At 45.9% G+C, this 14,141-nt stretch overlaps 2 protein-coding genes across 4 annotated transcripts in view; one reads left to right on the top strand and one right to left on the bottom strand.

Annotated features, from left to right (window-relative positions):
- The window catches only part of C11H4orf45 (chromosome 11 C4orf45 homolog), a 92,915-nt gene extending 87,241 nt beyond the window's left edge, over window positions 1–5,674 (top strand). Inside the window, exon 6 of the mRNA XM_042055986.1 lies at window positions 5,473–5,674. Coding sequence (XP_041911920.1) covers window positions 5,473–5,674 — 202 coding nt within the window. The remainder of the gene's footprint in view (window positions 1–5,472) is intronic.
- Window positions 3,975–14,141, bottom strand: part of Fnip2 (folliculin interacting protein 2) — a 101,267-nt gene continuing 91,100 nt past the window's right edge. For all 3 annotated transcript variants that reach the window (XM_038347124.1, XM_038347125.2, XM_038347127.2), the window contains exons 16-18: window positions 13,108–13,308; window positions 9,566–9,681; window positions 3,975–7,250 (exon numbers count right to left, since the gene is read on the bottom strand). In XM_038347124.1, the coding sequence (XP_038203052.1) occupies window positions 7,172–7,250; window positions 9,566–9,681; window positions 13,108–13,308 (396 nt within the window). In that variant the 3' untranslated portion in view covers window positions 3,975–7,171. The remainder of the gene's footprint in view (window positions 7,251–9,565; window positions 9,682–13,107; window positions 13,309–14,141) is intronic.

Genomic DNA, 14,141 nt, shown 5'->3' with positions numbered 1-14,141 from the left:
GCCACCAGATGTGGGTTGAACTCATCCCTGCTGAACACAAGCACATCCCTCTTTAAAAGAAAATAAATACTATATCGTTCAAATAAGCTTCTCATCAGGCAGGCTTACTCTTTAAAATTTCAGGATACATTAGAAACTCCTTATCCTCATCTGTGTTTTTGGAGGATCTCAGAGTTGTGGATATTTGAGAAAACTCCCACCTTCTTCATGGTAACCCCTCTTCATGGACTTAACTCCAAGCAATCGTTCTTACATATTCAAAAGCCAATAATGAATACAACATGGGAAAAGCATCCACAGGGCACCGCCCACTTGGGCACCGCTGAATGCTGGAAGTCATTACTGTTCTAGAGAAGTTGAGAGTCTGTCGAGTCTCCCAGGCTGGCCTCAAACTCACTACATTGTTGAGGATGACCTTGAACTCCTGATCCCAGTGCCTTCACCTCCAGAGTGATGGAATTACAGCTCGTGCGTCCATGCCTTTCCCATTCTTACACCGTAAGAATCATAATTGTACCCAGAGCCACTGAGAAGTGAAAACTGTCCTTGTGGTGGTGTCCTACAACCTTACCTGGAGGGAGGAGGAAAGGGGATGTTTACTTGTGCTACTGCATGTATTTCGCTACTTATAAACTTGAGGGATTAATGACATTTGTAAAAAGTACAATTTAGGGTACTTAGCAGTATGAAGCATTCTTGTACACATTTACATAGAATGCACTAGCAAATGTTTTTGGAGTTCAATTAGGCAAATGTGTTTCTCCAGTTAAATTCCTTTCTTTACAAAAATTACAAACATCTCTCAAGTTCTCTCTTCTCTTCCATTTCTAATTCTTCCATCTTGATTTTTTTCTTAATAGGTAGTGACCTAAATGTTGGAAAATTTACAGGCACAGACCCCTTTGAACACCATTCATTTCTATTTCATTCTCAGCTTACCAGTATTCTTGTGGTCTTCTAAATTCCAATGTACCAATGCCTAATGCATTCTTTAAAAAAAATTCTTTTACTTGATGCATTCTTTCTGTTACTCCCTCAATGCCTTTGAGCTCAAGATTAGATTCTCAGATGTTAATGTGCAACAAACTCCGTGGAGACCGAATTCAGATGCAAATTATGCATGGGTCAGCAGGTCTGCAGTGGGTTGGCCATTCTGCATTTCTGTCCAGTTCCCGGGCAACATGCGTTGTGGATGAAATGGGGACCTTGACTACCAGGGTGCCAGAGGATTTGACCATGAATTGAATTTGGAGATAGAACAGAGGGAATTGGTCGGACAAGCGGAGGGAGACTGGGAAGGCAAAGCCAACAGCGCTGGACTGTCTTCAGGAGGATGTAAGTGCTTCAATACGGCTGCATATTGGAGTGAAAAGAAGCTGGGCTCTGTGGCGTGTGCTGTGTGGTCTCACCTACTCAGGTTGACTAGGGAGAATCACTGAGTCCGAGAAACTGGGTTCAGCTTTGGTGACACAGTGAGATCCTGTTTCTTAAAAGTTAAGAAAGTGAGCCAGTGGAGGAGGCTTGGTAAACTCAGTTACTTAAAGGAGGAGTCTGAGGCAGGAACCTGCTTGGTTTATACTGAGTTCAAGGCCAGCTTGGAAAACTTGGTAAAATCCTGTTTCAAAATTAAAAAAAAAAAAAAAACAAAAAACATATGAGGCTGGGGATTTAGGTTAGCAGTGCCTAGCATGCTTGATGCCCTAGGTTCAACCCCCAGTAACAGAGTGTATGTACCTGTACAAAGAATACCTGCTGATGAGGCTGGGGGTAAAGCAGCTAACTTATGTGAGTCCCATAATGCTAAAGCCCTTGGGGTTTACTGGGCTGCTGCTGTTTTAAAAAGAGAGGGGCAGGATTAGCAGAGTAGAAAGGTTTGGAAATCAGCACCGATGAGAACTGATGAGAACTCTTCGACATGAAATGCAGGAAGAGCACGACACTACCCAACTGAAAATAGGGAAGGACTGGAACAGCCAGAGGGGGAGAAGTGATGGTTTGAGATGGAATCAGACCAGCACTTGAGGTACGGGGAAACAGGCTGTTAGCAGAACGAGGGGGTACAGGCTGCACCCTCAGAGCTCAGTGTGAGAGGATTGGAGGAGCCGGGAAGCAGAGTGAAGTAGAATTTCACAGTATGGAGTTAATTGTACTTTTTATGTTAGATATTCAAAAGTCTAATCTAAGCCAGGCCTGGTCATTCATGCTTGTAATCCAAGCATTTGGGAGGTCAGAGATAGGAGGGTAGTCATAAGTTCAGTGCTAGCCTGGTCTACATAGCTAATTCTGGGCCAGTAAGGGACCACACAGTGAGGTCATTGGGAAGAGAGAGCTGGGAAAGAGACAGAAGAGGCTACTTCCTATCAATCACAGCTGTATCTGGCTCCCTCCCAAGTCCATTTGAATGGTAAGTACCACTGGGCTGAACTCTTCAGTACCTGGATTAGTCATGGGACCTATGTGCATACTTGGAGAGGAAGAGACAGTAGTGTTCATCGTAAGGAACTGGTTTGTGTCATGGTAGGGTCTAGAAAACCCAGTTTATAGGGTTGGCTCTAGGGCTGGCTGGCAGACTGGGGCCAGCAAAGACCAACGTGCAGTTGGATCTGGAGGCGATCTAGACACTACTACGTCCTTCTATCTTCTGATTGAAATATGAATCTCATCTAAAAAAAAAAATACTCTTACAGCATGTCCTACACTGGTGTTTGACCAAGAGTCTGAGAAGAGTGGCCTAGGTAACTTGACACATGAACATCTGCATCACGGCACCCGTCTCACCAAGCTGTGAGGATTAAATGATATAAGAAAAACACATCAATCATCCAACAGAAGAGTCTAGGCAGGAGGAGACCAAAATGGAATACAGACTGTGCGGTGTGTATACAGGCCTTGGTAGAGGGCTTATAAACAGAAGCTGGGACCTTTGTTCTTTATCCCAGCGTCAGAGGTCCACTGTGAGGGAGCTGAGAAGGGACACTAAGAAGATACTGCAGCCCAGAGGGCTGGGGCCCCATGCATGGCTACAAAGGGGAACCCAAAGTTACAAAATTCGAGAAGGGGAAGCCCCAGTGTAGTCCATGCCTGTCCTGTAGAAAGAACCTGGCAGATGCTTCTCATCTGTTCTGTGTGCAAGGAGGGTTCAGCAACAGAAGACTAAAATCAGTGGATGGCAAGCACGCTGGTGCTCGCGTGGATAAGCTTCACACAGTTGCCAGGGTCTCGTCCTACTGAAGATATGCTATGGGGCTCTCAAACTGTGGCAACATGGCCTCCCACTCCCCCCGCCCCGCCCCAGCGTGTGAGAAAGTTGCTTGCTAGTCGTGTGTGAGTCATTCGCCACCATTTGGGTTCTGGGGCTCTAACACTGTAAGGCTTAGCAGCAAGCACCCTTACCTGCTGAGCCAGCCTCTGGCCCCTGGACGTGCTATTTAAACACACAGGGTTTGGAGTAGAGGCTTAGATGTAAAGAGATGCCTAGGTGCAGCGCTCCGTGCAGGCAGCGGCTACAGCTGCTGAATGACAGGGATGCACTGTATTGGTGTCCTGATCTATGAGAGACACAGCTGTTGATGACGGAAGTTCCAAAACACCATTAGTTCTGGGTGAGGACCAAGCGGACACTTGTTCTAACCTTTACAGAGGAAATCTACAACCCCAGGATAGACAACCGTTACATTCTTGGAAAATTCACCACGAGCCAATGTCAGGTAAAAACCACAAATTCTCAACTTAGATCATTAAAAACAGGTTTATCACTCCAATGAATGTCAGGTAGGGCAATTAAAGGTCACACAGATTGGCCCTGGGGCATTCCCACAGGCTCCAGGATGCTGCTGCTGCTGCAAATCCTGACAGTGTCCTGGGCCAGGGTGCTCACCTTCCAGGATGCTAACCAAAAGTCTCCACTCACCACAAGTCATTTCAAGGCTGGATTTGATTAAATGCAACAAACCAATCATGTAGCGCCAGGACAATTTGCAAGATAAATTCAGAAAGTTTATTGCACCAAATGTCACAGAAAAAATGGATTAAAATAATACATGAATGTTGCTTTAAGGAAAAAAATCCACACTGACATGAGTATCCATTCAACTGATTTAAAAAAAGTCCTATAAATTTCTCTTAATGAAAGTTCAATAATAATATATCCCAGAATTTTTCCTTTTTAAAACACTGAAATTTAAACATAATGCAGACGCACGTTCCAGATGTTCAACAAATTTTAACATATTAAAAATTAACATTCAGGGAGGCTGCTTTAAGTAAAAATTGTATTAAAATGTCTTTTCTGCCAAGCACAAAAAAATCAAACAAACCATTTCACATTGACTAAGAGATGCCATGGACCTTTTTGATTTCACGATGAAGTCCGTGTGAACACAATCCCGAGTGTGCATTGGTGGAGACAAACCCCAGACATCTGAAAGAATTTGAGGGTCATTTTATATTCCTTATGTACATCCAACTAACGAAGAACCTAAAAAGCTACAGACTAGTTTATAAAATTTGAAGACCTGATTTTTAAAAGCCCAGACAACAAATTGAGGATCATTTAGCAAGTGGGGAATTTCCTCCCTCCAAAAAAAAAAGCGAATTCTGAAAAACACGGTTAGGTTAAAAAGTTGTGATGTGTAAACAGCAGCTCCGTGAGGCGTGAGAAGATGAGCTCCTGTCAGTATAAACAGCACACTTCTGAAACACGGGCTGGAGCTGTACAAAAGCCGCGTAACACTGATGAGACAAGATACTTTGGAATCTGGAAGCTACATTTTCAACGTTCATTGTCATTTTTTTAAAACACAATTGCCTATACATTCATATCACTTACCGACTTATCGCGTATAAACCGCAACATGCTGGAAAGAGGTCATCACAGGAACACTGACACCTCCGCCCCGTCCGCCCCGCCTCACTGGCTGCTCAGTCCAACAAGCAGTGACACAGCAGGTAAGACGTCCGAGCGGGCGGGCGGAATCCTGTCAACTGAGGTAGATTAATTTCAACGTTTAAAAAAACATTTTCATTTATTTTTTTCCCTTGAGTTGGGTCTAGGAGAAGGTGGGGTCCCTTTTGGACTCTCCAGCTGTGATGGAACAAAGCCATCCGTGATGCACGGCGGCGTGGGCGTCTCAACACAAGTCCATGAGATACTCCTTTGCTGCTGCGCTTCTGAGAACAGGCTGACATTAAGACAAAATGTGGCCGGTCCACACCTTGGGAGCCAGGAGAGAAGCAGCGAGCGTGTCCTCCTTTGCAGCAGCAAGAGAGGCCACTGAGGTAACCCCATGTGACCGCCCAGCTTTTCTGAAATTTGGAACGTTAGAGTAAGAGGCAGGTTGTTTTGTAGGATCTGAAGGCCCAGGCTAAATTTTTAAGCACGAGGCTGAGAAGTAACCTGCCGACAGCTCAGCTCCTCAGGTCTGGCTGTCAACACGAGAACCGAATGATCGTGCATTGAGTTCTTTTCTCCAGAACCTCAGAAGATGGTGATGAGGCAGTATCCATGTGTAAACGAGAGAAGCCGGGAGAAAGGAGGGGAGCGGGGAGCACTGTGAGCTGGCGAGGGTGGAAGGCTGACCTCTGCTTTGACAGTTCCTCCGCAGCGTGGAAAAAAGAGGAAAAACACGAGCTCAGAGAGCTGAGACCAAAATGGGATTTCCCCAGCAAAGGATGACATCGTGGAGCCAGCAAATGGGAATCAGTAACTCAAAGGCTGGCTCACAGAACACGGAAAGATCTCAAAGAACGGGACATCGCCATTTTGTGAAACACAAAAAAATGCAAATTAAAGATCTTAAGTGCCTTGAGGCACCTTTTGCAAATCACAAAAGGTGAACGGGAGAGGGAGCAGGAGGGGAAGGGAGAGAGAGAGAGAGAGAGCATCACGCTCTAGCCTACTAAGAGATGACGTAGGCATTTGTCCACAGGAGCACACGCTCTCAACGAATAGAGACAACTGTCACATGGATCAGGATTTTATCAGATATAAACTAGGAAGTCGTCTGAGCCCCCTGGACGCTATCCCACATTCTCAAGCACCAAAGGCCAGGCCTAAGGACCTGACACGGTTTGACTTGACCTGACTGGCTCCTGGCATTTAAACACCAGATTTTGTTTTTAAAGTCTTGGACACAGACTGTTTTACGCTCAGTAGTCTAAGGTTCTTTGGGTTTTTACAGTTCACCGTGGGCAAGGTTTGTACACGGTCAGTTTCTGGAAAGATGTTTTAAAAAGTGCAGAGCTGATCGTGTAAAAACAGACCGCGCATGGATTGCTTCTACAAGTCCAAACTGCCTGCTTGCTTCCTCCGAGCCGCTGCAGGGCTCACTTTCCAGTGGGCAGACGCACTTTTCAGCACAGGCAGCCGCAGGCAGCGTCTGCATGGACTCGCAGGAGGAAAGCAGCTCGGGCTAGGAGGGCTCAGCCAGAGGCGCTAGCCTGAGCTCATGGGAGCAACTTTGGTAGAAGGTCTTTCTGGAGAAGGCTGCGGACACTAAAGCTGAGGGTGATTACCCAGTGTTAGACTGCACAGGCCGATGCGGTCTGCTGCACCCGCTATGAGCACCGGGTGCTAGACGGAATCATGCATGGGCTTTATTGCACCAGCAGTCCCTCAGATCTGCGTGTGGCTGCACTGGGACCACAGCAAACTGAGGGTGACAAAGATCTCTTCCTAACAGGCAATCCCCTTCCACATCCTATGTGACACAGCACAGAGCAGACAGCGGCACAATGTGGCTTTCTTCACAGCAGCATCTGTAAAGAGAGCTCCGACCTAGAATCCTGCTTCTTCTTAGAGCAATACTTCATGCTCTCTCATGCTTACACAGGAAACATTTTCCTAACGGAATGCTCTATTCATTGGCTACCCCCACTCCAAAGTCAGCCCTCAATATTCTGCCCAACAGCACCAGAGTCGTCTGCTTAGTCTGACTGTAGTGCTGATGTTCCTCCCACCAGGAAGGTCACTTTCTTTTGACTCCGGGGAAGCAGAGGCTCAGAACACACCCGAGCAATCACAAGCTGCCCCTTGCTCCAAGTGAGCACAAGCCTCCTGATGAGACAGCCACTCCGTCGCAGCTCCGTGTCTTCTCCGTCGTGCTCCCACGCCTTTGCCGTCACCGAGAGCTCACTCTTCCGACTCGGTTTCCAAGAACAGTCCTGCGGCCGGTTATAAGAGGATCTGCGCCACGTGGGGAGAATGAGTACTGGCAATCGCGGTCAGCAGAGGCAGGTCGTTAGATTCGATCCTGAGTGGTGAAAAATTCAAGGGCAGTATTATAAAACCACATCATGTCATAGGAAAGAATTCCTTCTAGGCACCAGCTTCTAAGTCCAGATCAGCTTTTAAAACTCACGAGAATGTAAAACAGTCCAGCAAGATGGCTTGGCTGGTAAAAGCACTCGCTATCAAGGCTGATGACCCAGGTTTCATCCCTAGGACCTACATGATGGAGGAGAGAACTGACTTCTATAAGTTGTCCTGAACCCCCAACACACACCCTGGTACATGCAAGCTCCTACACACATATGCTCATATATTAAATAAATAAGATGTAAGGAAAAAATGTGATCAAAAGAGATGAGAGAATGAAAAGCCCTCCCAGGAGACGCTGCTTCAAAAGGGGTGGTGCTGGAAAGAGGGTAGATGGCTGGTCTTCCCGCGGCAGGGACATCCAGTCCTTATTCCTTGCATGGCCATGTCACGATACGGGTTCCTCAGCATCCTTCCTCTTGAAGGCACACTGCTTTTGAACCTATACCCAGATCACCCTTAGGGAAATGACAAGGCAGGTTCTTCACACAACGGTTCTGTGACTTACTGAGGAACGGAGCTCAGTGTTCTGTGAACAAAGGCTAGGAGAGGTGCCGTCGCTTCAGACAGACACAGGGGGCGCAATATGGTTTATGGCAAAGAGCTGTCGTGTGGAAGGGAAGGACAGGAGACTTTCAGACTGTGGGATAGATTCTAACTATTTCTTTCAAAATTAAAACTTTTTCTAAGACTATGAATGGCCCTCTGTCCCAGTCAGAGTAGGACAGAGTCCTGTAACCATAGGACCAGACCTATCAATGGGAAATCTGAGGCATGAAAGAAGGGAAAACAGTCCAAGTACCTTGCAAGGTAAGAGCAAAAGCTCAATCCCTCCAAACGGGAAAATATTTTTAAATAAATTACCAAAAACATATGACTGGAGTGTGGTTGGAATAAGAACGGTCCCCACAGGCTCGTATATTTGATGCCTAGTCACAAGAGAGTGGCACCCCTTGAAAGGATGGGAAGAACTAGGAGGAGTTGCCTTGAGAGCCCATGCCAGGCCCAGTCTCTTGTCCACAGATCAGGATGTAGAACTCTCAGTTACTTCTCCAGCACCCTGTCTGCCTGTGTGTCACGTGCTCCCTGCCATGGTAATAGACTAAACCTCTGGAACTGTGAGTGAGTCCTATTAAATGTGTTCCTTTATAAGAGTCGCCTTGGTCATGGCGTCTCTAGAGCAGTAACTTTTCTATTGCCTTAGTCACCGATCTGTCAAAGACAGAAAATCTGACAAGGACTCAAGGCCTAACTCTAAACCAATGCCGTCAGAACTGGAGACGGCTCAGCAGTGAGAGTACACGCTGCTGTTCCAGAGACTGGAGACAGGTCAGGAGACTCATAACAACCTGTAACTCCAGCTTCAGGGAACTGAGTATCCATCCCTCTCTTCTAGCCTCCGAGTGCACCTGCATACATGTGGCGTGCAAGTGTACATGCATATAAAATAAAAACATTTAATGATGATGATGATGATGATGATGATATATTACTTTGGGAGTCAGGCATGGTGGTGGCATGCTTGTAATATCCTAGCAGTAAAGAGACTGAAGCCAGAGGATCCTGAATTTAAAGCCAGCATCATAAGACTACAAAATGATAGCCCATCTTCAAGACAAACAAATCATCCAAAAAGCAAAACTAAATAAATAAAACAAAACTTTACCAGGCCTAGTAGAAAATTAAGGGTGACATTATAGACACAGCATTTTCTTATTCCAAATTAGCAGAATCACCATCAGTGATATGGTGGAAAAATTCTTTATAGGTAGAGTCTTTTCTGTTACTTCTCTACCAGAAATGGAAATGAAGGAAGTCAGAATTTCTTGTAGAGAAAGTGGGGCCAGTGCTCTCAGGAGACTGTGGACATCCTTAGCAAAGAGCAAGCCTAATCCTGGGTGCGGTGAACCCAGGAGGTAGGCAGGAAGTGCCTCTCACGCCTCCACAATGTGAGACAAGCTGCCGCTACCCCGACAGCTTGTGATTTTTGCATCACGACTGTGTCACTAGAGATGAAGAGGCAGAGTGAGATTGAATGTTGCTGCAGCCTACATCCTGCAGCTCACTGGGGAGAAGCATGGGCACACCTCTGAGTGAGGTTACTGATCCGGTAGGTATAGAATGGCACAGGCCAGTAAGTGTGTGTGTGTGTGTGTGCGCGTGTGTGTGTGCGTGCGCGTGCATCTATGTAAGACAGAGAGACTATCGTCAGTACAGCTGGGAGAAAGGTCGGCCTTACACAGAACTCACCCCAGCACCACACTCAGTTCTTTCACGTGCACACGCGTGTGTCCCCGGAGATACTCGGAAAGCATTTTGCTCTTAAGGTACATCTCCTGCAGTCTGTCTTCCAGATGCATGACGCACTGCAACCAACAGCATTGACAATGAGGACTGCGCCTGCAGCATCTGCAGGGCCTTAAGAGCTGGGCTTTTCCGCATCCATTTCTACATGCACAGCTGTGACCGCTCCCTTTCAAATAAACCCCCAGAACCACCAGCCTACGTTTCTCATAAAATGGCTATTAACATTTGCATATATAGTATTCTAGTATGTTTTTAAAAAAAAGAAAACCTTTTACAGAGTTGAAATTTTTCCCTAAGCATGAACAACCCGTCTTTCTGGCTTTTAAATAGTTAACTTTGTTCTTGGAACCGATGTGGGAGTCAGGACTGTCATCATCTTGGCTCTCTGGAGAGACACACTCCTCCTATGTATCAGAACCCTACAGAACGGAGAGTTCTGGGTTGCAGAAGTGAATTTATTTTCGTGCTTGTCTTTACATCTCTGTTCACAAGATTTCTTGTTGAGAAACTTACCAATAATCTCGTATTTAAGAATTCCTTACTAGGCCATTTTCATGGCGAGTGCCTTAGAAAAATGTTGCCTTACTACTGTTTACTTAACTGTAGGGCAGTCTACATTGGGGCTATAATTTTGTAAAGAATGTTTTAGCTCTTGGGTTCTTTCTGGACCTCAGACGTTTCTGGCATAATACATTCCTAGAAGCAGAATGATGGGAACAAGGTCACTTCAGACTTGCACTTTGCTTTCTAGCGTGTCCTTTAACTAGGTCTTTAATAACAAAAGGAAAGACAATTATCTGGGGACATCTTTTCACTTGGACCTGCGTTTAGCTTCGGTTTTTAGGGAACCATAGCCATCCATTTGTGTCTCCTGCCAGCAGCAAAGGCTGTTGCATTTGGAAGGCAGTCGGCCCAGTGTCTCTGGGAGATGACACCTGACAGCGTTGGCAAGACAATTCCATCATCCATAATTTCCTTCTAGACCATTAGGCCTCCTATTTTCAGGGTAAAAAGATGAACAGATGCATTCGAAAACATTAACCCTGTCCATCTGGGCTGATGAGTGGCGGGGGAGAAGTGTCTGTGAGACGTGGGGGCTTTTGAGTCTGTCACTGGTGAGCATCTTAGGTGCACAATGCAGAGGATGAGCCAAGCTGTAAGCACTGCTCAAGGCAGGGGGATGGCACCAATCTCAAAGGGAAACAGCAGAGAGATTTCCCACCAAGTTTTGGCTCATTGTGAAGTAAAGTACATAGTATTTAAATAAGAGTTACAAGATAGCAAGAAACATTCAAATCATACTGAATTCTTTATGGCTTAAAGTGGTTTTTATGTATAATGTTTTCAATCCGCAGTAAAAATGTATGACGCAATGTTGGGTCTAGAAATATATGCTAAATGTGGAAAAAACACATTTACAAAAAATTGGCTTTTTAAAGCTTCATACTCAAATAGAATTACGTTGAGTGGTTACCCCTCTTTGTCGGATCTTACTCCTGAGAGGAATACCATTTGACTTCTAAAATTTTAGTTATTTTCTTCCATATACAAGTTCCATGTGTATTTTCTCAAAAGCAACACTTAGACGGAAATCTCTTGGATCTTGGTTCTGCCAGGTCAAGTAGGTCATTCATGTCTTATTATGTAGTTATGAATACTTCTACCAGATTAAGCAGAAAGAATTTTCTATAATTTATTGCTTTGATAGTTAAGATGTCTGACAATGAGAACAATGTCTTGAGAGAATCCAATGTAGGCATCTGTAAAGACAGCAGCAAGCCGCCATGGGCTCTGATATCTCCTCCTTCCCTTACAGAAAAGGAAACTCAAGCCTCAAAGGATGGGCAAATCAGTCTGCTTCTAGGAGAAAACAAGAAACCTGCTTCTCCTGCTAACCCCGGAAGAGACATCCTGCAAGAACATGCTTCAGTTACGAGCCAAATAAAGATTTTTATGGAAAATGTTGCCAGTTGTTACACCATCAATATTGTCTATCACATGCCAGTAATAACTGTTTACTGATGGATTGGAACATCTACCACCATTCCAAGTCCTTCACTTGAATTAACTCATTTTCCTAAGCATATGAAACAGCTTTTTTTCTTCCTCAAGACAGGGTTTCTCTGTGTAGCCCTGGCAGTCCTGGAACTCACTCTGTAGACTTGGTTAGCCTTGAACTCACGAAGATCTATCTGCCTCTGCCTCCTGAGTGCTGGTATTAAAGGCATGCGCCACCATCGCCCAGCCTGAAGCAGGTTCTATTTTTCTTCTAGATGAGAGCTTACAAGGCTCATACTCAGAACTCAGAAATGGTTCTCATGCCCAATCACTGACTGTGAACCGACATACAAAGTGGCTTCTGCAGCCTCCTGTGCCGGTGTGGCACTTGGCCAGTCTGAAAAGCACCGTCTCCTCGCTGGTTTGCAGAGCAATCTAACAACAAGTTCAAACTATCTTCACTCTGCAAACAAGGAACCCGGGCTTCGAGGATTTGCCATCGTCCACCATACAAGGAGTACTGGCCACGTGACCCAGGGATGTTTCAAGGTTTTCCTCCCCTTCTACACTGCCCCAGCTTTCACGGCCATCCCTCAGAATACTGACAACAGAGTCCTGACTGTGTGTGCCAAGAGCTGCAACTGAGGAACTGGCCGTTAAGAAGACAGACAGACGACCAGCGTGTATTAGCTGATGCTTCCTGTCGGGCTGGTAAACAGTTCTGTGCTCTCTCCAGAGATCAGGAGGGAGATAGGAATTTGAACTAGGGCTTGGCTGCAAAGAGCCGCCCTGCACAGAAGGGAAGGAAGCAGAAAAGGCACTCCCGCGTTGTGTGTGTCCCTAAGGCCACGCAGTGAGGCTGCTCAGCTATGCGCCTTCCGTCTCTCTCCTTGTCCAGCTTTCCTTGCTCACCTGATGAATACACTTCCTCTATACTGCTCTCTGCACTCGACACGAATCAGGAGTCTGCTATGTATAGTCCACTGACTAGGGGAGAGCTAGTAACCCTTTTCTAGGACTTTCTAGGCTGTTCTTAGTTTCTAGTTAAAATGTCACAAAAGTCTTTCTAAAAAATTCCACTTGGGAAGGAACAACCGAGACACCATGTGATACGTTCTTACAAAGTCCTTTCAAATGTGAGCCGAGCCCATTCACCTGTAACGGACAGACGGTGAGGATGCTCACAGAAAAAAACGATCTGCCTTGGATCATCTACAAGTTCTCCAATGAAGGATTTCAAATTTCTTTTTCGGCTCAGTTCCCCTGTATCCGCCTTACTACCTGCTTTCTCAGGTGACACTGCCCTCTGCAGCATCGAAGCTCTACCTGTCTGAGGCTGTGAAGCTGCATGTTCCATTCTTCTTTGATGCAGACCTTCAGTACATTAAAAACAATGTGTCTGCATTTGTGATATGTATAATCAAAGCAATGCACAAAAGTTATCTTTTAATCACATATGTTTTGATGATGGAAGGCCAAATACTCACAAAGTCGGCAGGAAGGTGCAGCTTGTAGAGCTGCAGGACGGACTGGAGCAAACAGGACACTTGGCTGGAGACCAAGACATCCTGGCCTAGCTTCATGGTGTCCATCACCTTCCTCTGACTCGTGGCCACCTGGACGGTCCATTTCTCCGTGTCGGCGATGATACAGACGGCTTCGGCTATGGGCTCGTCAAGCACTGGATGCTGAAAGAGACACAGTGGGGTCAGCGTTCAGCAGCTCGGGACGGACAGAGTGTTTGGTGCGGACCGCAGAAGTGTGGAGCTTCGCGGGTCCCCAGGAAGCGGTGCCACTGAGCCAGCTCGAGACTAGTTAGAAGGTCTGAGATGGCTCAGAGGGCTCAGTTCAGCCCCCGGGATCCACACGGAAGGACAGACTGTCTCAAGTTGTCCTCTCATCTCCAAATGTGCTGTGGTCTATGTGGGCATGCCCCCAACACACATAATACACACCAAGTTAATAAAGACTTCAAAAAGCTGGTTAAAATGGCGTTCTTCTTTAAAATCATTTTGATAAAAACCAGAAGGTACTAAGGAGTTCATGGATAAACAAAAGGACTTGCTTTCCCCATGTTTCCAATCAGTATGGAAGACTGTATTCCCATTCAGAATGAGGAAAACCAAAGTAAGCTAGAGGATCCCACTGCCATTTCTCCAATAACAAAGTCAAGATAACATTATACCCTCTAGGGGTTGGGGAATATGAGCAGAATGCATATTAAAAAAATTAGCAGGCATAGTGGTGTGCACTTACAACCCCAGCCCTGAGGAGGTGGAAAAAGAAGTATTCTTAGGGTATACTGGCCAGCTGGCCAGCCAGCCTAGTCTAATGGTGAGTGCCAGGTCCTAGTTCAGAGACCTGGTCTCACAAAGCATGGCAGATGCGGCTGGAGAAATGGATTAAGAGAACTTTCTGTTCTTCCACAGGACTGGCATTTGGTTTCCAGCACCTGCTGGGCAGCACCCAACATCTTGTAACAATCAACAATCTCTAGGGGATTTGATGCCCTCTTCTGGCC

The sequence above is a fragment of the Arvicola amphibius genome, chromosome 11 (assembly GCF_903992535.2).
Source record: "Arvicola amphibius chromosome 11, mArvAmp1.2, whole genome shotgun sequence".
In the NCBI taxonomy this organism is placed as follows: domain Eukaryota; kingdom Metazoa; phylum Chordata; class Mammalia; order Rodentia; family Cricetidae; genus Arvicola; species Arvicola amphibius.
This window is presented reverse-complemented; position numbering and strand designations above follow the sequence as displayed.